At 37.0% G+C, this 27957-nt stretch overlaps 1 protein-coding gene across 4 annotated transcripts in view; it reads left to right on the top strand.

Moving 5' to 3' along the window:
* Nucleotides 1–27957, top strand: part of Fig4 (FIG4 phosphoinositide 5-phosphatase) — a 116149-nt gene that overhangs the window by 27787 nt on the left and 60405 nt on the right. For 3 of the 4 annotated variants that reach the window (XM_070010867.1, XM_070010866.1, XM_070010870.1), the window contains 10 exons: nucleotides 1510–1658; nucleotides 4147–4275; nucleotides 7604–7704; nucleotides 8821–8983; nucleotides 9567–9664; nucleotides 15470–15603; nucleotides 16899–17015; nucleotides 19242–19287; nucleotides 20159–20307; nucleotides 23023–23189. In XM_070010867.1, coding sequence (XP_069866968.1) covers nucleotides 1510–1658; nucleotides 4147–4275; nucleotides 7604–7704; nucleotides 8821–8983; nucleotides 9567–9664; nucleotides 15470–15603; nucleotides 16899–17015; nucleotides 19242–19287; nucleotides 20159–20307; nucleotides 23023–23189 — 1253 coding nt within the window. The remainder of the gene's footprint in view (nucleotides 1–1509; nucleotides 1659–4146; nucleotides 4276–7603; nucleotides 7705–8820; nucleotides 8984–9566; nucleotides 9665–15469; nucleotides 15604–16898; nucleotides 17016–19241; nucleotides 19288–20158; nucleotides 20308–23022; nucleotides 23190–27957) is intronic. The other variant, XM_070010869.1, reaches the window with a different exon arrangement.

Here is a 27957-nt window from a genome sequence, read left to right as displayed (position 1 = left end):
ATAGTTCCTTTTCAACATAGTGTCTAGTGAGCACCACTGCTGTATTTGTTCACCCTTTGTCCCACCATTTTTGTGCCTCCTTACCCTCCCAAAGATAAATGAACAAACAAGACAAAAATGATAGGAAAACAAAAATAACAAAAAAGAAAAAAAAATCTCATTTCCATTTTCTGGAATTCATTTCAATAAATATTTTATGATCAGCTGTACATGGGTATTGTTTTAACAAGGCTATATTATTTCTTATGACTTAGCTAGAATGAAGCAATTGTTTTAAATAGGAAGAATTAATAGTTAAAAGTCAGAAACCAGTTTCTTAGTATAGCTTTTATTCCTTTGAGATTAGATGCTATTACAGTAAATGGAGCCATCAAACAATGTGGTAAAACTAAGTTTTACAGACAAAATTGAAATCAATTAAACTGTATAAATAAGATGCAGAAGAAATTATAATTAATGAGTATCTATAGGCAGGATTATAACCATCTTATATTACTAATGTACTTTAAAAGCAAATTTATATAAACAAAGATACCTCCTAAAATTTTGTACAAAAATAGCTAAAGGTGCTTATAAAATGATTGTCAATCAAAACTGTAGCAGATGTGTTATTTTTATTTGCTCAGAAACAATTTAGTTTACTTATTATTCATTTATTTATTTCAGTATTGGGGTTTATATTTAGGGTATTATGCTTCTGAGTGTGGCTTGAGTCATACCCCCAGCCTTTTTTGTTTTTAGTTTTTAAATATAGTCCCAAATTTATGCCTAAACTGGCCAATACTTTGATCATCCTAACATGTTTCCTTTGTAGTTGATATGACAGGCATGTTATCATGCCCAGGTTTTTCTTGGTTATGATAATGTCTTGTGAAGGTTTTGCTTGGGTTGGTCTCAAATCATGATGCTCCTGATCCTGTAGCATAATGAGTTAGCCAGGATTTATAGGTGTGAACTGATAACTGATGACACTTAAACTTTTATATGGCTTTTATTTTGCCTAAAGCATCATGTTTCTCTATAATGACATATGTGCTTATTCCTGTTTTACAATGTTATGATACCACTATTAATAACTAATAGAATTATTTTTGCTTATATGAAAAGTAGAGTAAGAACCATGAACTATACTATTTGAGTATTATAGTTATATATAGAATGACATTTAGATAGTATGATATGAATATGACCCTTTGAATGACACCTGAACTTAACAATGGCTTCAGTATGGAGCAAGAAAATGCACATTGAACTAATCAATTAACGTAGGCGTCTTACATTATATTTAATATTTTTAGTCATACAAACGCCTAGTTCATGTGGTGACTATTTTATTTCCAATTGTATTAATATTTGGCTCTGTTTCCAGGGCTTATTTGAACAGCATTGCTTCCAAGTTCAGTAACAGGTGTTAAATAATTTAGTTCACAGGTTTTAATTCTGTACAGGAAACAACACTGTGAAATATGTTTTGCTTTTGTAATTTTTAAGCTTCATTTCTCTTCTCAGTTACAGCTATGATTTGTCCCACTCACTTCAATATAATCTTACTATCTTGCGAATGCCCCTGGAGATGTTAAAGTCAGAAACAACCCAGGCTCGCCAGGAGAGTTTTGACATTTTTGAAGATGAAGGATTAATTACACAAGGTGGAAGTGGTAGGTGTTTTGAAGGATACTTAATGCATGTGGCATCCATGAAATGGTACCTTATTAAATTCACTCACATTTCTTTCATATTTCTCCAAAATCTGCTCTTTATCTTTACATAGTTTTTTGGTGTTTTTTTTTTTGGGGGGGGGTGGTACATGATCTTGACCAATTTAGAGAAACCATTAATCACTATTTGATTTCATTTGTAGGCCAGCCAGAAAATTGCTGACATTTTCTAGCAATTATTCATTCAAATTTTTTAATGTACTGGTCCTGAGGCTTTAACTTAGGCCTGGGCACTGTCCTTGAGCTTTTTGCATATGGCTAGCCCTCTACTGCTTGAACCATAGCCTCCACTTCTGACTTTTTGGTGATTAATTGGAGATAAGAGTCTCAAACACTTTTCTTCCCAGGATGGCTTCAAACCATGATCCTCAGATCTCTGTCTGCTGAGCATGAGCCACCCACAGTGCCCAGCTATTCAAGCACTGTGTGTGTGTGTGTGTGTGTGTGTGTGTGTGTGTGTGTATGAGCACACGTGCACACGCGTGTGCATGCATATGAGCACGCTGATTCTGGAGCCTAAAACTCAACCGTGCTGTCCCTGAGCTTTTGTGTTCAAGGGTAGTGCTCTACCACTTGAGCCAAAGCTCTATTTCAGGTTTTTAAATTTTTTTAAATTTTTTATTTTTATTCTTTTTTGGTAGTTAATTGGAGATAATAGTGTCATAGGCTTTACTACCCAGGCTGGCTTCAAACAGCAGTTCTCAGATCTCTTTCTCCTGATAGCTAAGATTATAGGTGTGAGCCACGGGCACCTGGCTGTTCATGCACTTTTTTTTGCCTGTCCTCAGGCTTGAACTCTGGGCCTGTGCTCTGTCCCTAGGTTCCTTTAACTCAAGACTAGCAGTCTACCACTTGAGCCACAGTGCCACTTCCAGCTTTTTCTGTGGCTAACTGGAGGTAAGAGTCTCTTGCACTTTCCTTACTGGGCTAGTTTCCAAACACGATCCTCAGATCTCAGCCTCCTGAGTAGCTAGGATTACAGACATGAGCCATTGGCACCTGGCTATTCATGTACCTTTTAAGGGATATATTCAGGCATAGACTTCTATTGAAATTTAAATGAGTAATTCTTTTTGTTTTCTCTCCTTCCTTCCTTCCTTCCTTCCTTCCTTCCTTCCTTCCTTCCTTCCTTCCTTCCTTCCTTCCTTCCTTCCTTCCCTCCCTCCCTTCCTTCCCTCCCTCCCTTCCTTCTTCCCTCCCTCCCTCCCTCCCTCCCTCCCTCTTTCCCTCTCCCTCTGTCTTTTTCTTTCTCTCTTTCTTTCTCTCTCTCTCTCTTTCTTTCTTTCTTTCTTTCTTTCTTTCTTTCTTTCTTTCTTTCTTTCTTTCTTTCTTTCTTTCTTTCTTTCCCTCCCTCCCTCCTTCCCTTCTTTCCTTCCTTCCTTTCTTCCTTCCTTCCTTTCTTTTATTTTCTTTTTTTTTCTTCCTTCCTTTTCTTTTCTTTCTCTATTTTTTTGAATACTGTAGAATACTCATAATCTTTTCCTTCATAGAAATAGTTTTATAGAAACAGAATTTAGGGAAAAGATGTGTTATTTATTGTGTGCTAGATGTTTACATGTAATGTTCTAAGTGTCATAAAACTCTGCTCTTGGGTATAATGCCATTTTTTTTTGGTTGTGGGGCTTGAATTCAGGGCCTGGATGCTGTCCCTGAGCTCTTTCATTCAAGGCTAGCACTCTACTACTTTGAGCTCTACTTCTGGTTTTTTGGTGGTTAATTGGAGATCAGAGTCCATAGACTTTCCTACCTGGGTTGGCTTTGAACTGCAATCCTTAGATTAGCTAGGATTACAGGGATGAACCACCAGGCATCCAGCTATAATGCTAATTTTACAGAATTAAAGATTTACTAAGAAACAGAGGCCCAGAAATGAAGATTATATGCCAGTGTCCAGAAGCACTGGTGCAGCATGTCAGAGGTTGCATTTTCACTTGCTCAACCTGACCAAGTATACTTTCTTAGGCCCTACTCTTATCAGGGCTAACTAATTTATGTCATCCTCAAAACAACCATATGTCAGATGCAAATGAGTAAACAGAGGTACTTTCTTAGTATAAGTAGCTCTCTACCTTATGACTGTCATACTACGTAAGAGCTAGAGTCAGGGTGAACTGGATCCAAGCACTCTGTCCCCATGCTGTGTTCTCACGGAGTACTTTCTGCCATTTCATGGCTTTATTCTCAGATTTTGTGTATGTCTCCTTAATTTTCCTCCCCTTTCCCCTTATATGAAAAGCTCTCAAATGCTTCTCTTTTTTGGCTTTGTACAGAAACTCAGTGTTCTGAATGCTGATATGAATGGTATCTATTAACATGACAGTGCTGTTAATCAGGCATTGTATTTTGGAGTTAAATACTGACGTGGAAACTCTTGAAAATGAGTTGGATATCAATTTCTTTATCTTTCTGATACAAACTTATTTTTCAGGTGTATTTGGGATCTGTAGTGAGCCTTATATGAAGTATGTGTGGAATGGTGAACTTTTGGAAATAATTAAAAATACTGTGCATCGTGACTGGTTGTTATATATCATTCATGGATTCTGTGGACAGTCAAGTATCCTTTTCATAAAAACCTTAAGACTTACACTGAACAATTTGCAGAAAGAAACATAGAAACTATAGGATTATAATAATCACTCTATGTAATTCAACAGGGAAATTTTGCCCATGGTGCTTTACAATAGATATTGCAAAGGAGATGTAGACTATTCAAACGGAACTATTACACACACACACACACACACACACACACACACACAATGAGGAAGAAAGTGCTGTATATAAGTGCTGTATATTCTTATATCCTAGTGATAGAGGTAATGAAGATCGTATTTAGATGAGAGAAGGATCAAAATACCTGACAGAGAGGATAGTACAGGTTTATGAGAACAAATCTTAATCTAGGCCCTAAACAAAATTCATGCCTTAGCAGTGAGCAAAGAGTGACATTGCTAGTTGGAGAAGCACCATGGGGTAGGAAGTGGAAAAAAAATGCATGGCAGTGTTCTCTGGCTTGTGTATGATTCTCAGGAGGTAGGGTGTAATGGGAAGTATACCAGAGATGTGAGTCAGATTGTGTCACCAGATTGATCTGTTCAGGCTAAAACTTGATGGTCAGACTAGAGTCTTTAGGTTTGATGCTGGTACTTTTGAAAGTTTTTGTTTAGGAGGGTGGTAAGTAGTATTTATAGGAAGTTTGAGTTGACAAGTCATTTTGAAACTGAATTAGGAAAAATGAGACAAGGGACATGAGTTAGAAAAAGCCTTCAGTAATAGTTTAGGCCCAGTGCAGTGCAGGCTTGGATTGGAAGGGAGTTGTAATATATTAGAAATATGTTGAACTTTTATTAAGCTGGTAAGTTCAATTTATTATAAACTTTTTCCCTCTACAAACATGTTTTCTTTCATTTAATTTCTTTCTCTCTGTCTTTTTCTTTCTCCTTGTACAGGTCCTAGGGCTTGAATTCAGAGACTGAGCACTGTCCTTTTGCTTAAGGATAGCAATCTACCACTTGATTCACAGCTCACTTCTGGATTTTTGGTGTTTAATTGGGGATAAGAGTCCTTTAGACTTTCCTGCTTGGTCTGGGTTTGAACTGTGATCCTCAGATCTCAGTCTCCTGTGTGGCTAGGATTTTCAAGCAAGAGCCAACAGTACTTGGCTTAATTTCTTTATTAAAAATTATTTTTATTATCTTTTAGTAGTTGTACAAAGGAGTTACTATTAACCAAATTTACAAATATACTGCATCTTGATTGATGTTACCCTTTTCATCATTCTCCCTAATTTCTAATTAACATAGATACCTTTCAAGAAAGTGCCATTGTGCTGTGGGGTTTAGAAGGACAGTGGATACTATTTAGAAGTGGATTTAGGTTTTTCTCATCACTGTTGGAGCTAATAAAGGGAAGTTGTGCACTTAGTGTGTTTGTAGTTTTTTTTTTCTTATATCCTAGGCTTTTAAAGATAGAGGCTTCAAAGCCATTAAATGTAGGAATGTGACTAACCATTATGAATTTTTTTTTTCTTGTGCCTGTCCTGGGGCATGAGCTAAGGGCCTGGGCTCTGTCCCTGAGTGCCTTTGCTCACTTGAGCCACAGTTCCACTTCTGGCTTTTTTTTGTGGTTAATTGTAGATAGAAGTCTCACAGACTTTTCTGCCCGTTCTGCCTTCAAATGGCAATCCTCAGTTTTCAGCCTCCTAAGGAACTAGGATTGTAGTCATGAATCACCAGTGCCCTCTAGGCTCATGCTTTTTTTCACCTGGGTATTTGAGAGAAAGGGAATCACTGGCATATCCAGAGAGGCTGGCCTTGGAGAACAGAAGTGCTGCTTTCTCTGTGACAAGTAGGGAGATGAGAGGTCAAGTGCAGACATAGGGGTTTTGAAGTGGAGATGAATGGGATTGATATGCTATACTTGAACATCAGGCTCATTACTTTATAATCATTTTGAACCAGAGTTCTATTATCTGCTGATTCACTATACAGTGAGATTTGGTCCTGAATCACTTTTGTCTTCTTTAAAGAATAAAATATACCTGGGAAAAACAAGTTTTTCATCACCAAAATTGCAAAGAGAATTACTGCAATGAGTCTAAAGTCCATTAAAAATTTTAAATTATTATTATAAAGGTGATATACAGAGAGGTTACAGTTATGTAAGTCAGGTAAAGAACACATTTCTTCTTGGACCATGTCACCCTTCCCTGTCTGTCTCCCAGTTCTAAGATCCATTTTTAAAGTGTAGTTCTAAGAGCTTAGCTCAGGACCTGGCAAACTGGATGTTGACAGTGCTTGTTTTTAAATAGTGAACAGCACCATAGATTATCATTTTAAAGCTCATTAGTTTAAATGATGCATCTTGTCTCCCAGTCATCAAGCATTTAATGAATTTTGGCAGTGTATGCGATGATAAAAGCCATTGCTGTCTCTTGAACATTTCCTCCAGGCCAGGGATTAGGAGTCTAACACAAATTACCTCAGCTAATCTTCCCATCCACCTAGCAACAGTACAGTCTTTGTAGTCTTTTATCTACAATGTTTAGGGACCAAAAGTGTTTCAGAATTTAAATTTCTTCCGATTTTGGAATATATGAAAAAGCATGAAATAACTTGGAGAGCCAAACCTAAAGATGAAATTTTAGTTATGCTTCACATATACCCTAAGCATTTGGAATTTTTCTACAAATTTTTAGTCTGCCTGCATTTTGACTGTGGTCTGTGAGGTCAGGTGTGGAATTTTCCACTGTGGCTCATGTTGTTGCTCAAATATTTTAGGATTTTAGTACATTTTGAATTTTAGATATTTAGATTAGGGATGTTCAATCTTTGCTACTTTTTAATTTTTATAATAGATGAGATTGTGCAGAAAGTAATATAACTAATAAGCTGTAATTTGCTTAAGCAGTTCACACTAATTCATTCAGTATTCAGGTTTGGACTGCTCTTCAAGTATTCATTCAGTTTCCTTGGTATTATATATAATAGCACTATCATGCTTCATAATTTAAGTATCTGGTCAAGTGATACTGCTCTCTTTGAAAGGCATTCAACTCTGAAGACTAAAGGTTTAGTTGTTCTAGTTTCCATCTTTACATGGCTGTAAGGACAGAGAGGTCTTCTCTTAGCCAGCAGCACTATACTTGGTTCCATTCCCTCTGAAATTCAGAGAAACCATTCCTTAGGCAGGTTGGTTTTTGCCATCATACCTGACTCTTCAGAAGAACCACTAGACTTAGTGTTCTTTTATCCTCGGGTGAAGCTTTTGACATCTCTAAGCTATTGGAAAAGATCATCTAAACACATGCATGCTAAGATACAGTGATTCTTGATGTTGTATGACACTCTAAAATGCTAAACTACCTTAACCTGATTTCTAAGAACTGTTGATCTATGGACGTCCAGTCTATGTTACTCTAATAGCCAGAAGATCCAGTAAGTTTGCTGGGACCCGTTTTCTGAAGAGAGGAGCAAACTGTGAGGTAAGATGGCCGACAGTGTTGCTGATGGGAATCAGCTTTGCTGATGGGAATGAAGCAGAGTAGAATATTAGAAAGTGTAATTCCTGAGTTTGGCATATCAAGAAAATAATTCTTCAGAGTATCTAAAATTAGGGAGAAATATGGAGTTATGAAATTGCTCATGTTTGGGAGGATGAACCATTTCTGAAATATGTGAAAAAATGTTTAATGTAGAGACAGAAATAGCAAAGCACCCCCTACATACACTCAAGCAATAGGAGAAGGGTGTCCTCCTTGTTGGGAGAACATTCATGATAGAATAGAGTATGGCACAACATTGTCTTCTTTCCTGGACTCCTTTGGCTGTTCACTATAGAAAATGGCAACTCTCCCATCTTGATATCAGCCATGTCATCTCCTTGAATGATCCATCCCTGTCCGAAGTGCATAACTGAATCTTGAGGGATGTGTGAGTGAATAGACAACTTGAATGAGGCATTGGACTTTGATCCTGGCTTAAAAATAGCATCATTGTTCTTCCAATTTTATCAGCATTGAAAGGCATTATAACTGGTACTTTAAAAAGTCAGAGTTTTGCCCCTATAGTATTTATAGACATGTTACTAATGTCTCTAAAATCATTTTTTTATATCCTTGTAAGTAAAGCTGCCTTGAAATCATCCCCCCTCTCCGATGACATGATTATTTCCTTCTGCCCATGAGGCATTATTTGAATCTCACTCTTTCATCATTTCAGTCCTCTTTGGTTATTCAGAACTGAATTTTGATATCCCTCTGATCTTCCTTATCTCCTGTATAATTTCATGTAATTGTTTGTCTTTTCTTTCCATTCCTATCATTTATACCAGGCATAATGCTCTTACTTATCTGTTACTTGTGCTACTAGCTATTAAATTTGATTTTCCTCCTAGTGTCTTTCTGTCACTTTTAATTGCTTTTCTTTATTGTACCTTAGTGGTTTTGCTTTTCTAATGTGCACATCCACTATTGACAACATTTACCTCTTTTAAAACATTGAAAGAATAGGAGTTGTAATTTCACTGTGCATTTGAAATGTTTTTTTCATTAAAAAGTTAAAATAACATAAAATACCTTTAATCGCATCTTCATTTCCAGGGTGATGTTGCAAATGAAGTGGAGACTGAACAGATACTTTGTGATGCTTCTGTGATGTCTTTCACTGCCGGCAGTTATTCTTCTTATGTGCAAGTTAGAGGATCCGTTCCCTTGTACTGGTCCCAGGACATCTCCACTATGATGCCTAAGCCACCTATTACATGTGCGTGGAGCAGTCTTATAAGTAGCTCTCCTCTACTCATATGAATTATTCTCACAGAAATCTAATAAACAATTAGGTTTTAATCCTCTAACATAACTTAGAAGAATAATTTCTATTTATGTAATAAATTTATCTTTAATTTTAAATGGTAGTAAATTATTTACATTGTACTGCAGAAACTTAAGAGTTACTTAGATGTAATAAATATATGATGGGGCTGGGAAGTTGGCTCAGTAGTAGAGTGCTTGCCTCACATGCAGGAGGCCCTGGGTTTGATTCCTCAGCACCACATAAGCAGAAAAAAGCTGGAAGTGGCACTGTGGCTTAAGTGGTAGGGCACTAGCCTTGAGCTGAAGAGCTGAGGGACAGTGCCCAGGCCAGAGTTCAGGCCCCATGACCAACAAAAAAGAAAAAAAGAAAAAAATACATGATGAATGAGCATCACACATTGAGAGGGATTCTCAAAGTGAAACTGGTAGATTAGTTGCATTGCCTTTCTTTTGGCATTCTTGATACTCCACTTCTTTTGTTTCTGCCTTATAATTTTCCTTCAGACATTTCTTCATCTTTTTTCCTTTCTTAGTGGACCAGGCGGATCCATTTGCACATGTGGCTGCTCTTCACTTTGATCAGATGCTTCAGAGGTTTGGCTCTCCCATCATCATCCTGAATTTAGTGAAGGTATGATGTGCTCTTCAAACACATTAGGTAATCTTTCCTCAGCACAGAGCAAATTTGCAAGCTGGACTTTACCTTTTCCCAAAGGAGAGACTTAGGATTCTTATGCTATACTAGCTTGTAGCTCACATAATAACTGTAATAGCTACTTTGACCTCAGATTTCTTGTGACCTCTTCATTATATACTAGAAGAGTCAGCAATGTTTCCAACAGAACAAAGGGTTCAATGTATAAAGCTTCTGATTTTCTTGTATAAATTTGGTGTCCATGAAATTTCTGTATTAGTTTTCAAGACAACTTGGAGAAGGAAGCATGAAGATCACACTGCTACAACCTTGCCTTGGCTCAGCCAGTGTCATTACAGTTTGTAGCAAGTTTTGGACAAATTAATACATAATAATAAGACTAAAATCATGTGTTCAGAAGTTGGGTCCTTTTGTGGCTAAATACTCGTGGGCATATGAGGAGCTTCAACAGAATGGTGTCATTGGCTTCACAGTTCCCTGATTTCTATTAGAGTATACTGATTGAGTTCCCTGATTTCTAGTAGAGTATCCTGACTGATTAACATGTGTGTGTGTGAATATATACCCACAGGCAAGAGGCTTGGGATGGAGGGCAAGGAGACATACAGTAAATTTTATCTATATCTGTTACAGCCAAGTAAATTGAAAAAATCAGTCAGTAGCCAAATATCCTGACAGTACATGTATATATGTGTATGTATATTGTATGTAATGGTCATGGCAGTAGCCAACAGCATAATATATGTGAGGTTAATTCTAAGAGAAAGATTAATAAAACTAATCAATAAAAAAGTCAAGGAATTTCATATCCATTTAGTCACTTAACAAATGTTTTCAAGGGTACCGTCCAAGGCAACCATAGAAACATCTTGCCTTCATGGAGCTGCCAGTCTGAGAGAGATGACAGTGAAGTAATGTAGAGGCCCCAGTATGGGTCCTAATAGAAGAGAACACTTCTCAGAAGACATGAGGAATCAGCTCAACACAAAGTGGGAGGAAGTACTAAGGAGAAAAAAAAAACAATATTCAACTTGGCCAATAGACATGCCCTTGTATGTGTGTATGTGTGTGTGTGTGTGTGTGAGAGAGAGAGAGAGAGAGAGAGAGAGAGAGAGAGAGAGAGAGAGAGAGAGAGAGAGAGAGAGAGAGAGAGAGAATATATGTACATGTGTGTGCTTGCTTCTCTGGCAGCATTAACTTATTTTTAAGATAGCAGGAAATGTTACTAAGAGTAGAGTTTTCAGGACAGTGGAGAAGGTTTAACAGTCTTGTGCACATGTGAGTGTAAGCATGTAAGCTGACTGTAAACATCCAGACTATCCATTGGCAATAAGATTTCTTAAAGGACCCATTCTGCTGTTGCATACCTTTACCCAGGTTTGTTTAGTTTAGACATAAAAAGACAAGATCAAAGACATTTTGAATAGTGGCAATAGAATGACTGCAGTGGACTTTGAAAGCCAAGTTGTATGAGGAGGAGTTAGTGAGGTGGGGGCCTCATGTGGTGGGGCATTTAAGGCAGAAACAATCTGAAAATAAAAGATGTTCTAGTTAAGAAATGTGGAAGGCAGAGCAGTTAGCTGTGAGGATGACATGCTCTAAGATAATAGGCACTTAAATGGAGTGCAACAGAAGTTAGAAATACTGAAAATTACCTAGAATGGAGTGAAAGCTTAGATAGGAAGACAGTTTTTAGGCATGGATTGTAAGATACAATTAAATACATGAGCTAAAATAACTCTGTGTGTGTGTGTGTGTGTGTGTGTGTGTGTGTGTGTGTGTGTGTGTGTGTTTAATCGTGTGTGTGTGTGTGTGTGTGTGTGTGTGTGTGTGTGTGTGTGTTTAATCAAGAGCATGGCGGAATAGGGCCCAAAATTGAAAAGTATCGGGCAGGGTTGGGAGAGAAGGAAGATGATAAGGCAGTTAGTTTCTTTCTTCCTTTGTTGCTCTTTGATTTATGTAATTATATCTTACTAGCTTTGTCAAATAAATTATGCAGATATTAAATACATCACTTTCTACTTATTCATATTTATTTAGAAATTCTATATTCATGTCTCTTTCCCTGTCGGCTCAGACTATTAAAAGAGAGAAACTAAATAATCTGTAATCTTCTCTCACTATTGAATAGAAACTGTTATATACAAATTGAAAAATTAAAGTGGAAAAACTTGAGTAATAAAAATATTCATCAGCAATTTCCCACTAAATGTATATATTAATATAGAAATATTGTTAAAGGAATGAGTTACAAAGCATTGCTAAAAATAAATTAGTGGATTTTGTTCATGGTTTTCAAAGTCTTCACAGTGTGGTTGAAATGTTCTGGTTAAATGGACATTCAGGTCTATAGTGCTTGAATTAATTCTTCCATTAACTATGTACCTTCAGAAACTATTTTATATAGGTGATTATGAACTAATTATGCTTGCCACGGAGCTGGACCCTTTTTGCATACCCCATAGTTAGGCCACTGACATAAGTTGTGCTGAAGATGGTTTATTTACAGGGCAGCCAATCACATGGGTATGTACAAGAGAGCTAACCTCAGATTCGTCTCCCCCAGGGGGTGAGGGGTTTATGGGACAAAGAAGCAGAATGGTCTCTGGCATGAAAAGGGTGATGGGAAGTAAGCACAAATGGAATAATTAATGTTCTGTGCTTATATAGTCAAATTTTATGGCTTTTCATTGAATACATAGAAACACATAGAACATAGAAAATAACACATTAATGTACTTTGAGAATGCAGTTTTGGGCCTCCTGAAATCAAAATGTCACCCACTGGACACAAATATAGGCCCAAGTGAAGGATCAGTGATTTCAACTGGTTTGAAAGACAAAAGCAGCCTCCAAGTTCTGAGAAGCAGCTTATGTAGCCACTACCCTTGTAATTCATACATCAGAGCAAAACTAGTAGGAGTCGATTGCTTAGCTACATGATCTTTAAACTGGTGATAAAAGCTAGTAACTAAAGGGCTGGGAAGGTGGCTCAGTGGTTGAGCCCTTGCCTTGCATGCTCAAGGCCCTGGGTTTGATTCCTCAGCACCACATAAGCAAAAAGAAAAAAGCCAGAAATGGCGCTGTGGCTCAAGTGGTAGAGTGCTAGCCTTGAGCTGAAGAGCTGAGGTACAGTGCCCAGGCCCAGAGTTCAGGCCCCACGACCGGACCCAAAAACAAAAACAAAAACAAAAGCTAGTAACTAAATAGCAAGTACAGCTAGACGGTTTACTAGGGTTTCTCTCCGTGTTTGTCATTCCTCAGATTTTCACATGTACATTTATTTTTGAATATTTAAAACTAGTCAATAGATTTTAAAATTAGATTAGGTCATTGTTCCATTGTAACCTGTCAATAACTAGAGATTAGATTATGTTGGAAATGAAATTGCCATTTCATGGGGAAAATAAAAACACATCCTGGGGGCTGGGAAGGTGGCTCAGTGGTAGAGCGCTTGCCTTGCATGCCTGAGGCCCTGGGTTCTTCCGCACCACATAAGAAAAAAGAAAAAAGCCAAAAGTGGCGCTGTGGTTCAAGTGGTAGAGTGCTAGACTTGAGCTGAAGAGCTGAGGGACAGCGCCCAGGCCCAGAGTTCAGGCCCCACAACCAGACCCCAAAAACAAAAACAAAAACACATCCTGTTGCCTTTTGTCACTGGTCATTTTAGCTGTAGGATAAAAAATATTTTGTTCAATTGGAAGAATGCCTTAGTAATTTGGGATTAAAAGTCAAATTATGCTGGTGTGTGTAGAATAATTCTGTGGAAGCTACTAAGATAGAAATTTTCTCTTAATTTTTTTCTCTTTCATCTTGTATGATGCTTGAGGCATTGATTAAAAGACAATTTGCAGAAATCCAAGCACTTTCAATGCTACTACAGGTAGTCCCCTAGGATCAACCTTGAGCTACACATCAGAGGCCTCTGGGCCACTGGTGGCCATTAGGGAGAACCTCATCAAATGATAGAACAACTTGTATATGTGAAGCTTTTATTTGATTTTTTAGAAGAGTCTGTATCCTGAGAAGGTTGACTAAACAATTCATTAACACCAATCTACTATAGATAGTACAAAGCAGATCTTTGCATACAGATGATCAAAGGTTGATATTGTAACCTTTTCTTTCTATCCTATGAAATGACAGGTTTGAATAAGAATTTCAAAATATTTTTGTTTCCATAGTTGTTTTAAAGTATTTTTGTGAAGAATTCTAGATAAGTAAGCTTCTCAGATTGAAAAAGAATCAAGACATAGTGTTAATCTAAACTGATTTAATACTTCTTAATTCTTCCCTAGTTTGTCCATTTGGATTAATTAAGCACAATAGAGTCCCTTGTTTGTTTCCATAGTAGATCTAATTGTATTCATTGCAATTGAAAAGTAATCTCCACAACTGAAAGAATACAAAACTATTAGGATGCCAGCCATTATGTCTTATAGTCTTTTTAGTGTCACTGTTACAAAAATGTTTTTCTTCATTCCTAAGTGTTAGCTTTGGGATAATACTAAAAGTAGCCCATTTTTATTGAGTGCTTACCATGTATAGATTTTACTACGCACCTTCAGGAACTATTTTATACAGGTGATTATGAACTAACTATGCTTGCCACTGAACTGGACCTTTTTTGCCTACCCCATAGTTAGGCCACTGACATAAGTTGTGCTGAAGATGGTTTATTTGCAGGGCAGATAAGAACTTTGTCTAATTTACATTAAAATTGGGCCAGCTGAAGATTATTTTCAGGACTGTAGCTGAACCATATGAACACAATTCATATTGAAACGGAATGTCTGTAAATTATATTGTCTAAGCTGTATTAAGTGTATTAAGTTCTAAATTAATTAGTTCTCTTCAATTCACACAAATAATAAACTTTGAAAAAATTCTTAATTTCAACCTCACATTAATGCTATAAAAGGAAGATAACTGTTGTTACCTATTTTATAGATTTAAAAAAATAGAGACCACGGGAAATGGAAATATTGCCCAAAGCAGTAAGTAGCAGTATTGTATCCTCAGAGATACAGTAAAACACTAGCCTTCTTGATAGGGCAGTGTTGAAGGACATGCTATGGGCAGGAAGTAAAGTATAATACCATAATTGCCTCTTAGCCTTAGTTTATTCTGCCACAGGGTATAAGGGAGAAAATTCCTGGCTTGGCTACTTCACAAGGTGTTTTGTGAGTCAAATATGAAAGAATATGAAGGCTTTGAAAATATCCTATGTTAAACCAGGTGGAGATTGTCTACTATACCCATCTCATTTTTCTTTGCTCCTTGGCTAGCTGGAATGGATGGAGTCCTTTCTTCTGGTCGTGGGGGTCAGAGAGGGTCTTCTGCCAAATGTGGGCCAGACCTGTATGGGACAAAGTGGGTTTGGAATAGTTGTTAGAAATTTGATCCCCTGAGCTCTTTAGAACTCATTATCTAGTCTGGGTGTTACATGACTGTAATCCCAGCTACTGAAGAGTTGCAAACTGAAGGATTGAGGTTCAAGGCCTGGGAAAAAAGTGAAAGATCCCTGAAAAACAAAACTAAAAGCAAAGGACTTGGGATGTGACTCAAGTGGTAGAGCCTACCTGCCAAATAAATAAATGCTCATCTGTTGACTCTCATTCAAAAAGGATTTGTATTGTTTACATATTAGAAATAGGTTTATTTCAGTAGTTTGCAACTTAGCTTTTTTTTCTTAGCTTGGCTGAAAAGTACAAGTGCTTATTAAGTCTTTGCTTTGGGGCAGTTATAATGTAGACATTTAAATTTTTTACATTTTTGATAAAGGAAAGAGAAAAAAGAAAGCATGAGAGAATACTGAGTGAAGAACTTGTTGCTGCTGTGACCTATCTTAATCAGTTCCTGCCTCCTGAGCACACCATTGTCTACATCCCCTGGGATATGGCCAAGTACACGAAAAGGTGAAAGGCACTTGTATGTCTCTCTGTTATAGTTCCCTTTTCTTGTAACAAATGGCAGGAGTTGGTTTCTGCGATTCCCCTCTTGAAACATGCTGAGAGATTGATTGACTGCTTAAATGAATTTACCCCACTCTTTCTTTTTTTTTTAAAAAAATTTTTTTTATTGTGAAAATACCATACAGAAGGGTTATAATTATATGAGCAAGGTAATGAGTACATTTCTTATCAAGCATTGTTGCCTCCTCCTTAGTTTCCCCTTACCATCCCTGCCCTCCCAGCTCCCCCACCCCAGACCCCCCCAAAGTTGTAAAGTTCTTTTTTCAACATAACGTCTTATACATTTCTTTGTTGCAATGTGACCCCACTCTTTCTGCCTGACGTAAATGTCACTTGCAAAGTGTCCAGCTATTTCAAACTACCTCAATTCTATAGTTTCTCTTTTCTGTTTCCCTCTATCTCGTTATTTAAATTCTCTCTGACACCACTCTCCTATTGCGGATGAATTGTGGATGAATCTGTAACCTTGATAGTTTATAGTTAATCCAAGCCCCTTAGTTTAATGTCAGAGCTTCATCAACTGGGTGGTTCCATAATGTAATAACCTCTTATTTCCAGGACTACAACTTGGTCTTTATGCCCCGCCTCAAATGTCCCAACCCTGAGCTTTTGTTCCTAATGAATGTTCTCTGTGCTACCCTTTCCTACTTCTTTCTCTTGTCTTTCAAGATCTGACTCAAAGCTCATCTCTTCTAAGGAATGGTTTGTTGTTTTTTTTTCATTTAACCTTACATTGTCTTTGTGTTCACATAAGCACTAGATTGATTTTCTGGTCTTATTTTTTATATTAAATTGTTTTGTACTCAACTTATGCTCTTTTCTAAATCATTTTATGTACACTCACACTATATTCATACACATACTCACTTTTCTCAAAATGTAAAGTTGATTTTGGTTATTGCCATTCATATTAATTTCCTTTTTTTCCTTCCCCTATGACTGCACTGTCCATGTGCTCCTTACAGTCATTTCATGAATGCATGGTGACTTGATTGACAAGTCCTGTAGGGATGGCTCATGACAAGATTAAGCATGCTAGCTCTCTTTGCCTCTGATTTTATTGGTTACTGAGTACACAATCCATTCCTACATTAATTATTAGTGTTCCTATTAAGCATAAGCCAAGAGATTTACAAAATTAAATCCCTGAATATCTTTACTATAGATTTTATTATTTATAGCTGTGTAGGCTATGTATAAAATTTGGGTTCTTCTTACTTTTATCATTCTTTCTCCAGCAAGCTGTGTAATGTTCTCGATCGACTGAATGTGATTGCAGAAAGTGTGGTGAAGAAAACAGGTTTCTTTGTAAACCGCCCTGATTCTTACTGTAGCATTTTACGGCCAGATGAAAAGTATGTATCGGGCTGGGAATATGGCTTAGTGGTAGAGTGCTTGCCTAGCATGCATGAAGCCCTGGGTTTGATTCCTCAGTACCACATAAACAGAAAATGCTGGAAGTGGTGCTGTGGTTCAAGTGGTAGAGTACTAGCTTTGAGCAAAAAGAAGCTCAGGGACAATGCCCAGGCCCTGAGTTCAAGCCCCAGGACTGGCAAAAAAAAAAAAAAAAAGAACAGTATGTATCATATTAAAAACTTAAATCACAATTTTTGTTCTTATGGATAAAAATATCCTAAATAGAGGCAGTTTATACTTTTTAGAAGATGCTTCTAAGACTGTATAATGAACTGTGGGCCTGGGAGTTCCTATAGTGGTTATATGACCTTGAGGTGGAAGCCACAGGGTCCTGCTCTTGCTTTATGGGACAAAAAACCCCCACAGGATATATTTCTGAAAAGTAAAAATTTCCATAGTTAATTATATTGCTCAATATTTAATTAAAAAATAAAAATTTTCTGGTAGATTAAATATTAACACTTCTGTGAAACTGTCATGGTATTGTAGTTATTTATTCACAAATCTTCATTACTAATTTGTGAGTGTTTCAGGTGAATGATATGTGTTTTATCTTTTAAGGAAGCAGTAGTATTTATTTCCTGAATTTTATTTTTCGTTAACATAGTTAACTAAAATGGTCAAACAGCAAAATCCCCAAATGAGCTATTAGTTTATATGTCTTTTGGAGATAATTGTTTTGTTATAGCTCACGTTTGTCATCGTTAGGCTTTTAGCAAACCTGGTCCACTTCAGTGGTCCACTGGAGATCTGTGATCTCTGTCTGCTCCTTTGTTCAATGATTCATTAGGAGCACTCAGTATCCAGTATATTTTATACTCTAGTTATAATTTATTATGGTGAAAGAATACAAAGTAAAATTGGCAAAGGGAAAAGGTGCAAGGGACAAAGTCCCCCAGAAGAATCTAGGTACAAGCTTCCGGCATCTCACAGTGGAGTCTCATAAAACACACTTAATTCCCAGAGAATTAAGCTGTGACTCTATGTATAAAACATTGCTAGTCAGAGAAGCTTGTTAAAGATTCAGGAATCTTTCTTGGTATGTGGTCACATGTGCAGCTTCTGTCTGACAAGTATCAAAATTCCAGATGTCCAGAAAAATAGTGTTCATCAAAAACCATATAGTTCTACAAATAGTTTTAAGCATAGACAAACATTTTTTACTAATTCTAGGAATAGTGGGAACTGTTCTAAAATTCACATTACCAGATACTAGTCAGGCTTTGACTTTGTAAGCAGACCTTTCTAAGAATGTCAGTTGGACCTGTCTTTCCTGTCAAGCACTTTCTTTTAAATACCTAAAATAAATGTTAATTATGATGCACATTTCTATACATTATTTAGCACATGGAGAATATATGTAGTCTCTAAAAGGAAATTTGCATAACAACCATAGGAATTAGGCTTTATAAATAAAAACTGGAGGTGGAGAATCCTAGTATTGAGTGGAGAAGGCAAAGGCATGGGAGATTTTTATTGGAAAGATTTCCTATGATATGTATAGCTAAAGAGACCAAACAGGACATAGATTTATATGAAAGGATGACTTTGGTTGAATATGGGTGATAAAATGACATAATGTAGGGGCAAGTTAAGCTGTCCCTTTCCTGGACACTTTTTTGGAAGAGAATATAGTGAAGGGTCCATCTTTGTTATCTGCATATTTCCTTGCCTGAATGAGAGTGTGCTGGGCACAGGTGGCTCACGCCTGTAATCCTAGCTACTTAGGAGGCTGAGATTGTGGTTTGAAACCACCCTGGGCAGAAAAGTACAAGAGACTCTTATCTTCAATCAGTTATTTAGAAAAAGCCAGAAGTGGCACTTTGGCTGAAGTGGTAAGGTGCTAGTCTTGAGCATAAAGAGGCTCAGGGACAGCATCTAGTCCCTGAGTTCAAGCCCCAGGACCAGCAAAACAAAGCAAAACAAGAAAGAGAGTGCACAAAATGAGTTGATTTTTTGTGTGTGGTGCCTTTAGCTCTGTTATTTGGATTCTGTGATTCTTAACAAAGAGTACCAAAAATAAATACCAATTATATTGCTATTTTCTTTTTTAAAAAAGCAACAGACAAAATACAGTTAAGTGATAGAGCATGTGATCAAGAACCTAGGTTCAGTTCTCAGCACTGGAAAAACATTTTCTTAAAAGCATTTATTTTTAAACACAGGTGGAATGAACTAGGAGGATGTGTGATTCCCACTGGTCGCCTACAGGTATAGAAGGTTTTATGTATTCATAATCAATAGAATATATTCCTTGTGTGTGTATTTTCTATAATCAACCATGGAGAGAGAAACATCTTATTTAACATGGAATTATTAATCATTGAAATTGATTTTTAAAAGCTTTACAGTGTTTTTAAATTTTATAAAAGGATATGTAGCTATAGTAATATGGCCTTTGCCCCTTTTTTCCCCCTGTATATTGTTTTATTATTAGAAATAGAAGCACAAATAAGAAAGTGAAAATAAGGTAGTGACTCTGGAAAGCAAGTCAGTCTACTATTACTTGTTATGTATACTTTTAAAGACATACATGTTTTTATCTGGGACCTGGTGGCTTAGCCCTAGCAATTCAAGGTTCAAACCCAGTTCACACAGAAAAATCTTTGAGAATATATCTCTAGTAATTAGCAAGAAGCAGGGTAGTTGAATGGCTTAAAAGTTGTAGAACACTAGCTGAGTGAGAACTTGAGTTTCAGAGTTCAAGCCCCAGTGCCAGCATATACATACACAGTTTCTACAATAAAGGAGATTTTTTTTTTAGTCTGCACTTATTGATACATGGGAAATGTGCTAGCTATTTATTTTATCTTAATAAATTTTCAGAGAAATAAGACTATGGACTAAGTTTAATGCTCTTATGACAATTTTAAGTGAGCAGCAAACATAACCTTATGAAAATTTAGATGTGCTTCATTATTTTAACCTTTAACTTTTACTAAATAACTCATATTTATTCAGGAATAACATCTGCCTACAGCCTTTTTTCCACTTCTTTAAGAAAAGTTTTTTCCTGTATTATGTAAGTAATTTTGGTAGCTGAGTAATAATTGATTGAAAATCTTAAGATGTTTCTCTTTAGACTGGCATTCTTCGAACCAACTGTGTGGATTGTTTAGATCGCACCAACACAGCACAGTTTATGGTGGGAAAATGTGCTCTGGCTTATCAGCTGTATTCTTTGGGATTGATTGACAAACCTAATCTACAGTTTGATACAGATGCAGTGAGGTAAGCTTTATTTTCTCTATTTGAATGCCAGCAATAGCAGAAAGAAAACCGATTAAAAAGGATCTTTATGGATTCATTTCTATTATTAGAGTTTCAAAGACTATACTACTAGATGACCATGTTTGCATTAATTCTGTAATAAATATCTATCTATTAAAGATTTGCATATTATTACTATTATTTTTGTTTTGACTTTTTCCTTATGTTGCCAATCAACACTACTTCTTTTAAAAAGATAAATCCGAAGTGCATAGTCACACTGTTAGTTTAATTTTAATATCTAGATAGTAATAAAATAGTAATAAAAATACTGTACCTTCATACATTTTTTTTCCTTCAGTTGTGAGGCTTGAACTCTGGGCCTGGGCACTGTCCCTATGCTCTTCAGCTCAAGGTGAGCGCTCTACTGCTTGAGTCACAATGCCACTTCCACTTTTTTAGTAGTTTATTGGAGATAAGAGTCTCACGGACTTTCCTGCCTGGGCTGGCTTTGAACTGCTATCCTCAGATCTCAGCCTCCTGAATAGCTAGGATTATGGGTGTGAGCCACCAGTGCCCAGCTCTTCAAACATTTTGAGTTGAAAAATTTATGTAAGATATATAGAACATCAGTTCTTCATTTAGGATTATTGTTTCTTTACTGAGAATTGGCTCTGTGACATTGCATGAAATACTACTATTTTTTCTTTTAAATAGAATGATAACTGTTCTTGGTCATATGAGCTTTTTTTCATATAGGTTCAGCTGAGGAAGTAGTCAGCTTACACTTGGCCAGGTCCACAGATATCACTGCACTGAATATATTAACAGGCACTTGAAGAAACAATTTCTTTATTTTAAGTTTTATTGTAAAGGTGATGTACAGAGGGGTTACAGTTATATAAGTCAGGTAATGAGTACCTTTTTTTTTTGAGCAGTGTCACCCCCTCCCCCATTTTCTTCCAGTTTTTCCCCTTCTGACCCCCCCTTTCCACAAGCTGTATATTTCATTTCCAACATAGTGTCTAGTTATTAGCACTGGTGAATTGGTTCACCCTTTGTCCCACCATTTCTATGTTTCCCCAACTTATATACAAGACAAAGCGTACAGAAATCAAAAACAGTGACAAAAGGGAATAATCCAAAGGGGCAGGGGGGAAATAACCACAAACAGTACAATAAAAAAAAACCTCTTGTTTCCATTTCTTGGAGTTCATTATGATAAGCATCAGTTTATATGATCATATGCACATAGCTATTGAACCCTTGTGATCCTCTCCTAAGAATATCCTCCCAGTGGATGAATGGATCAAGAAAAGTAGTATATATATACACAATGGAATTCTATGCTTCCATCAGAAAGAATGACATTGCCCCAATTCATAAGATATTGGAAATACTTGGAAAAAATTTTATTAAGTGAAGTAAGCCAGACTCAAAGAAACATAGGCTACATGGTTTCCCTCATTTGTAATAGTAGAATGTGCCTATAAATCTACAAGTAAATCCAATGGATAGTAAAAGACAAAATTACACTTGGACATGATTAATTAAATGGTATTCTTAACATCCACACATTGAAGAAAAAAGTTTTAAATACAAACATAGTTCTAAGAAAGAATATGGTTCATATATCTGCTCTCATCACAAAATTTGTATCTCTCTGAAATTCATGTTGAAATCCTTACTTTAAACTGATGGTATTAAGAGACAGTGCCAAAGGAGGGGGTAACAATGCTTGATAGGAAATGTACTCACTACCCTACTCTTGTAACTGTAACCCCTCTGTACAATATCTTTGAAATTATATATATATATATATATTATATATATATATGTATATATGTGAAGAGAAGAAAAAAAGAACAATAAATTTTGTTTCCACATTAAAAAAGAGAGACAGGACCTTTGGGAAGCAATTAGGTCTGAAGATGGAACACTCATCCATCATTGGCATTAGTACCCTTTTAAAAGAGACCTGACAGCTAGCTAGCTTCATCCCATGTGAGGATGCAATGAGAAGGATACACCAGGAGTGGGCCCTCACCAGACACTTAAGTCTGCTGGTTCCTCTCCCTTTGACTTCCCAGCCTGTATGAATATGTATCAGTATAAATAGAATAAGGCATTGCCTACAAAAAGAGAACATTTTTTTTCCAGAGCAGTTCAGAGGGAACAAATTTTGTCATGAGAGGTGAATGGATCTGGCAGGCTTCAGAACTTTAGGGGTCTTTTTAATATTACTAGAAACAGCCTGGTCTGGCTTTTGATGGGAGGTTTTAGATACTCTTCTTTTCTTTTCTTTTCTTTCTTTTTTTTGGGGGGGGGTCCGGTCATGGGACCTGAGGTCTGGGCCTGGGTGCTGTCCCTCAGCTCTTCAGCTCAAGGCTAGTGCTCTACCACTTGAGCCACAGCCCCACTTCCGGCTTTTTTCTTTTTGCTTATGTGGTGCTGAGGAATCGAACCCAGGGCCTCTGGCATGCAAGGCAAGCGCTCTACCACTGAGCCACCTTCCCAGCCCCTCTTATTTTCTTTTTAGTGTTTTCTGTGACTTTATTAGGATGTCAGTATAAAATATGTTTTTATTCACAGTTATTTCCAGGTTGGTGAAGAGTCTCCTTGAAAGGCCCAGAAGAATTCAGAAAATAAAAGTCTTGTTCTGAGTCTTTGGCCTAGTGAATGACTTGTACAATAATTCTGGTTCAGTTCTTTAATGTGAGTTTATCTTCTGCTTAGGTTATTTGAGGAGCTCTATGAAGATCATGGTGATACCCTGTCTCTTCAATATGGTGGCTCTCAACTTGTTCACCGGGTAAAAACCTACAGAAAGATAGCACCTTGGACCCAGCACTCAAAAGACATCATGCAGACTCTCTCTAGGTATTACAGCAATGCTTTCTCAGGTAATTCTAAAATAATAGGTATTCCAAAGCTTCCCTCATGAGCTTTTTGCTACTTACATATGTGCTTTTTTTTTTCAAAGCTATTTTGTTAAATAAAAGTTTGATTAATAAAAGTTTGTTACTTAGAAAGTGCTCAGTAAGTATTTGTTCAGTAAATGAATGAATAAGCATTTTATGTTTTAACTAAAGCATTCCTTTCATTTGGGCACTCAGAGTTGGAAGACGTGTGTGTGTGTGTGTGTACATGTGTGTGAGCATGTATGCACGTGTGCATGCATTTGCACATGCATGTGCACACATGTGGGCTAGTACTAGGGCTTGAACTCAGGGCCTTGCTCTCACTTGCTTTTTGCTCAAGGCTGATGCTCTACCATTCAAGCCACACCTTTACTTCCCAGCTTTTTGCTGGTTAATTGGAAATACATCTCACAGACTTTTCTGTGTGGGTTGGCAGTTGGAGTTTTTATATAATGCAGCATGCTTTGATTCTTTCTATATTTCTGCTAGTACTTTATGTATAACTTATCTGAGGGTGTTGAATCACTATTTTTTCAAGTAGGGTTCAAAGTCTTGATAGTGATATAAGTATATAAATGTTATTGAGATTTTGAAATGTCAGCTTGAAATGAATAATGTTAATGTTAAATTAAGCTCATCAAATTATACTTCTTTTATGACTCTGTGACTTGTGAATACTAAATGGAGCAGGTTGTTGTAATGGTACTTTTCCTGTTTTCATTCTGGTAGCCTTACCAGTGAAATAGATCAAATAGACAAATCTTCATGCACATAATTTGTAAAAGAAGCATTAATAGTGAATTTCATGGGTCTTCAACTATAGAACAGATTAAGGATAAAAATGTTTAGAGAATATGGGGAAGATTGGCAGAGAAGTTCTTTGGAGTAAATTCTTACCTGCATGACTGTCACCCACCCCACTCTTTCCCTAAAGTGAGGGAAGAACTTCACTTAGACTCTGGATAAACCAAATATGGTTTCCTGTCATTGAAAGGACCCCATAGGTCGGCTGTGTAGCAGATGTACAACAGAGGTGTGTTCAAGGACAGTGCTGCCATGGTGGGAACTGCATTCACTTCTATAGTTGAATGGAACACAGGATACTTGTTTTTTTTTTTTTTTTACTGATTTCCAGATATGGGTTTCTTGGAGAAGGCTATCGACATTGGATTGGCCTGGTTCCTATTCAGTAAGGCCAGCCCCTTGAGGGACTGAAAGATCCTAGCACCAACAACCAGGAGTTAAGACTGGACACCTAAGGAACTAAGGAAGAAAGCTATAAGAAACTTCCTGATAAAAAAAAAGATGTATGACCCAGGGAACTGAAAGAGGTTTTCCATGATGAGAACCTTAGCAGTATCCTTAAAAGCATCCTTAAGTCAGCTTTCAGTAGTTTTTAGGCCTAGACTGAATGAAAGCCAGTCTTCTATGCTCTTATTAAAATGTATTAGTTTTCTTTGCTATGTAACAGATTACTATAAACAGCAGCTTAAAATAGTACACAGTCATTATGTCACCATTTCTATGGGTCAGGATTCCAGGTACAGCTGCATGTCAGTGGCTACCTATAATCTTTCCTACTCAGGAGGCTGAGCTCTGAGAATCTAGGTTCAAAGCTAGCCTGGGCACAGCAACCCAAGAGACCCTTATCTCCAGTTGATCAACAAAAAGCCAAAAGTGGGTGGAGGCATGGCTACAGTGTTAAAATGTTAGCGCGCGCGCACACACGCACACACACGCACACACACACACACACACACACACACACACACACACACACATACACACACACACACACACTTCCAGTTGTAATTTACCTGGCTCCTCTGCTTAGGTACTTACAAGTAGTAGTTTAGAGGTTGGCCAGACTGACATCTCATTCAAAGGCTTGGCTAGGGAAGGATTCACCTCCTTCTTTGTTTACAGATTCAAGTTCTTTTTGGCTGAAGGACACGTAGTGGTTTGCTTTTTCTTTGCTGACAAGGGAAAGGAAGTCTATAGCTTTGGACTGAGAGCAAGAAAGAGTACTCTTTGCTGTATCTCATTGATCAGAAGAAAATCACCAGTCCTACAGATTTCCTACAAGGAAAATCTATCTGTTTCTGAAGTATGCTATAATAAAGAGCACTAATTGATGACTTGAAACAACAGAAATTGATTGTGTCACAGTCCTGGAAGCTATCAGTCTAAAATCAAATGTTAACAGAGTGGTTCTCCCTCTCAAATCCAGAGAGAATCCTCACTGCTTCTTTGTTGTGTCTGATGGTTGTTGATAATACTTGGTGGTATTGACTTGTAAGAGAAACATTTCAATCTCTGCCTACATTATCACATGATGTGTCTTCATGGCTGTGTCCTTGTCTTCATGGCTGTGTCTTCCCTGTCTGTCTTCTCAAGAAACCAGTCATACTGAATTAAGGGCTCACTGTACTCCAATGTAATTGTATCTTAGTGTGATTATATGTACCAAGACATTTTCATATAAGGGCACATTCTCAGGTTAGGACTTCAAGATGTCTTTCTGGAGATACAATTTCAAAACACATAGAAGTTGTTGGGAAATGAAGGAACGTAAGTATAAGCCATGCACCAGCAAGTAGAGATTGCTCTGGGTGTATGTCACCCTGAAAATGGTTTACAAGTACTCTTCTGGAAGTATACCACTCCTCTGTCCATCTCCTGTCATCATTATCCCTGTAAGGGCCAGAGCTTTTTAATAGGACTAGGGAATGAATGTGTTTTTATACATAATTTTTAAACAAGGGCAAAATATTAAAACATAACGATTGCTAATAGAAAGCAATATGTTCTTATAGAAAGATAAGACAAAGTTATGCACAATTGAAAGATGCATTATGAAAGGTATTATGAATAATGTGGCTAAAACAGGCTTCTTTATTTTAAGAAGCCTGGTATCATTGAGATGTACACCTCATTTTAAAATTACAGTGGTTTTATATAATGATGTTAATATGGCACATTTTCTTTAATGTATTCTAAATAACTTTGCAAAACTTAATCCATCTTCGCTGTACCTCTGGGGTAGTTAGGAAGACACTGGTTAAGGAACTAGAATAATGAAGCATGCCTGTAATCTCAGTACTTGGAAGGCACTGGTGGCACATGCCTGTAATTCCTCAGGATTCTGAGATCTGAGGATTATGGTTCAAAGCCAGCCCTGTCAGGAAAGTCCATAAGACTCTTATCTCTAATACACTATCCCAAAAAGCTAGAAGTGGGGTTTTGGCTCAAGTGGTAGAGTGTTAGCCTTGAACAAAAGAAGCTCAAAACTGTCCAGGTCCTGAATTTAAACCCCAGAATGGGAAAAAAGGAAATACATAATAAAAAAAATGAGGCATGAAGATTGGGAATTTGAGACCAGACCTAGCTACATAGCAAGTTGTAGGCCATCCATCATTGTTTTTCTGTTTCTCTCAAGAAAACAAGAGTGGAGATTTTGTTTGTATAGATGCATGCTGTATAGCAGCTCACTTAGGCATTTCCAAAACTTCTTAAAGCTAGATGCAATAGATGCCTGCCTACAGTTCTAGCTACTGTGCACTGGAGGCAGGGCAAGCACTTGAACCCTTGAGTTTGAGATTAGTGTGGATAACAGGGGAGGGGCACACTTATGAGCAAAGTATATTATATATGTGCATTAAAATACCATATTAACATTATTTTGTAAAAATAAAAAATAGGATATAAATGAAATAAATAAACAACAACCCAACAAAACTTGTTAAGGCTTTAGAGTTTGTTTCCAAGGAGCACCTTGGTTTCTGTTATGGGTAAAGCAGGGAAGGATGCCTTACCAGAGGGGACTCAGGTACTACCTCAGATGTTAGAAAAAGCTTTGAATTTCTCCAAGGATTGTTAAGCTGTTTCTGATTTTTTTTCTTTACAGTTAAAAATTTAAAGCCTGAATTTTCTTTCTGGAGCTAATGAACTTTAAATCCCACTATAAGAAGGAAAAACAAACTACTTGCAACAGTTAATAACTGAAATGCTGTGTATATACCTATACTCTGGTATGTGTGCATGTGTGTATATGTGATTTAAGTGTAGTAAATGCATATGCATACATGCTTGGAAGGGAATCTTGTCCTTCTCAACCAGAGATTTAAAAATATAAAGAACATGCAAGAGAATTGCTGTGAGGATTTTTCTTTTTGTCAGTTACTGGCCTTGAATTCAGGGCCTGGACCCATTCCTCACCTCTTTTTGCTCAAAGCTAGCATTTGAGCCACAGTGCCAATTCCAGTTTTCTGGTGGTTAATTGGTCGTATCTTTCTCAGTCTCTGCTTACTTCTTTCTAAGAAACTCTTTCTACACTTTTTCCCTTAGGATAGCACATCTAGCTTTTAAGCACTATTCATTTGACACTCAGATTTGAATCTCTAACTTTGACTTCTTTATGAACTCCAGACTCATCTAAATGCCTATCTAGCATCTCTTCTTGACTACTGTATTAGTTTTCCATGGTAACTGGGCAGCATTATTCATGTTCTTAACTGAAGATCTCACAACACTGAAGTCAAATGAAATAAAAATGAAGCCATCTATAAACAAAGTATTATTATAACACAAAAAAGTGAATTAAAAACAAAATCAAAATGTCAGTCACTTGGGCTCTTACTTAGAGGTTTTCTGGCTCATTCTCTGTTGGTAGACTTCAGTGCAGTTGTAGGACTGATGTCCCATGTTTCTGCTGGTAGTTGGCTGAAGGGTCACCCTTTGTTCCTAGAGA

Source organism: Dipodomys merriami, unplaced genomic scaffold, assembly GCF_024711535.1.
Source record: "Dipodomys merriami isolate MVZ:Mamm:240054 unplaced genomic scaffold, mDipMer1.0.p SCAF_8, whole genome shotgun sequence".
NCBI lineage: Eukaryota > Metazoa > Chordata > Mammalia > Rodentia > Heteromyidae > Dipodomys > Dipodomys merriami.
Note: the sequence above shows the minus strand (reverse complement) of the source record. Positions and strands in the feature narration are given on the sequence as shown.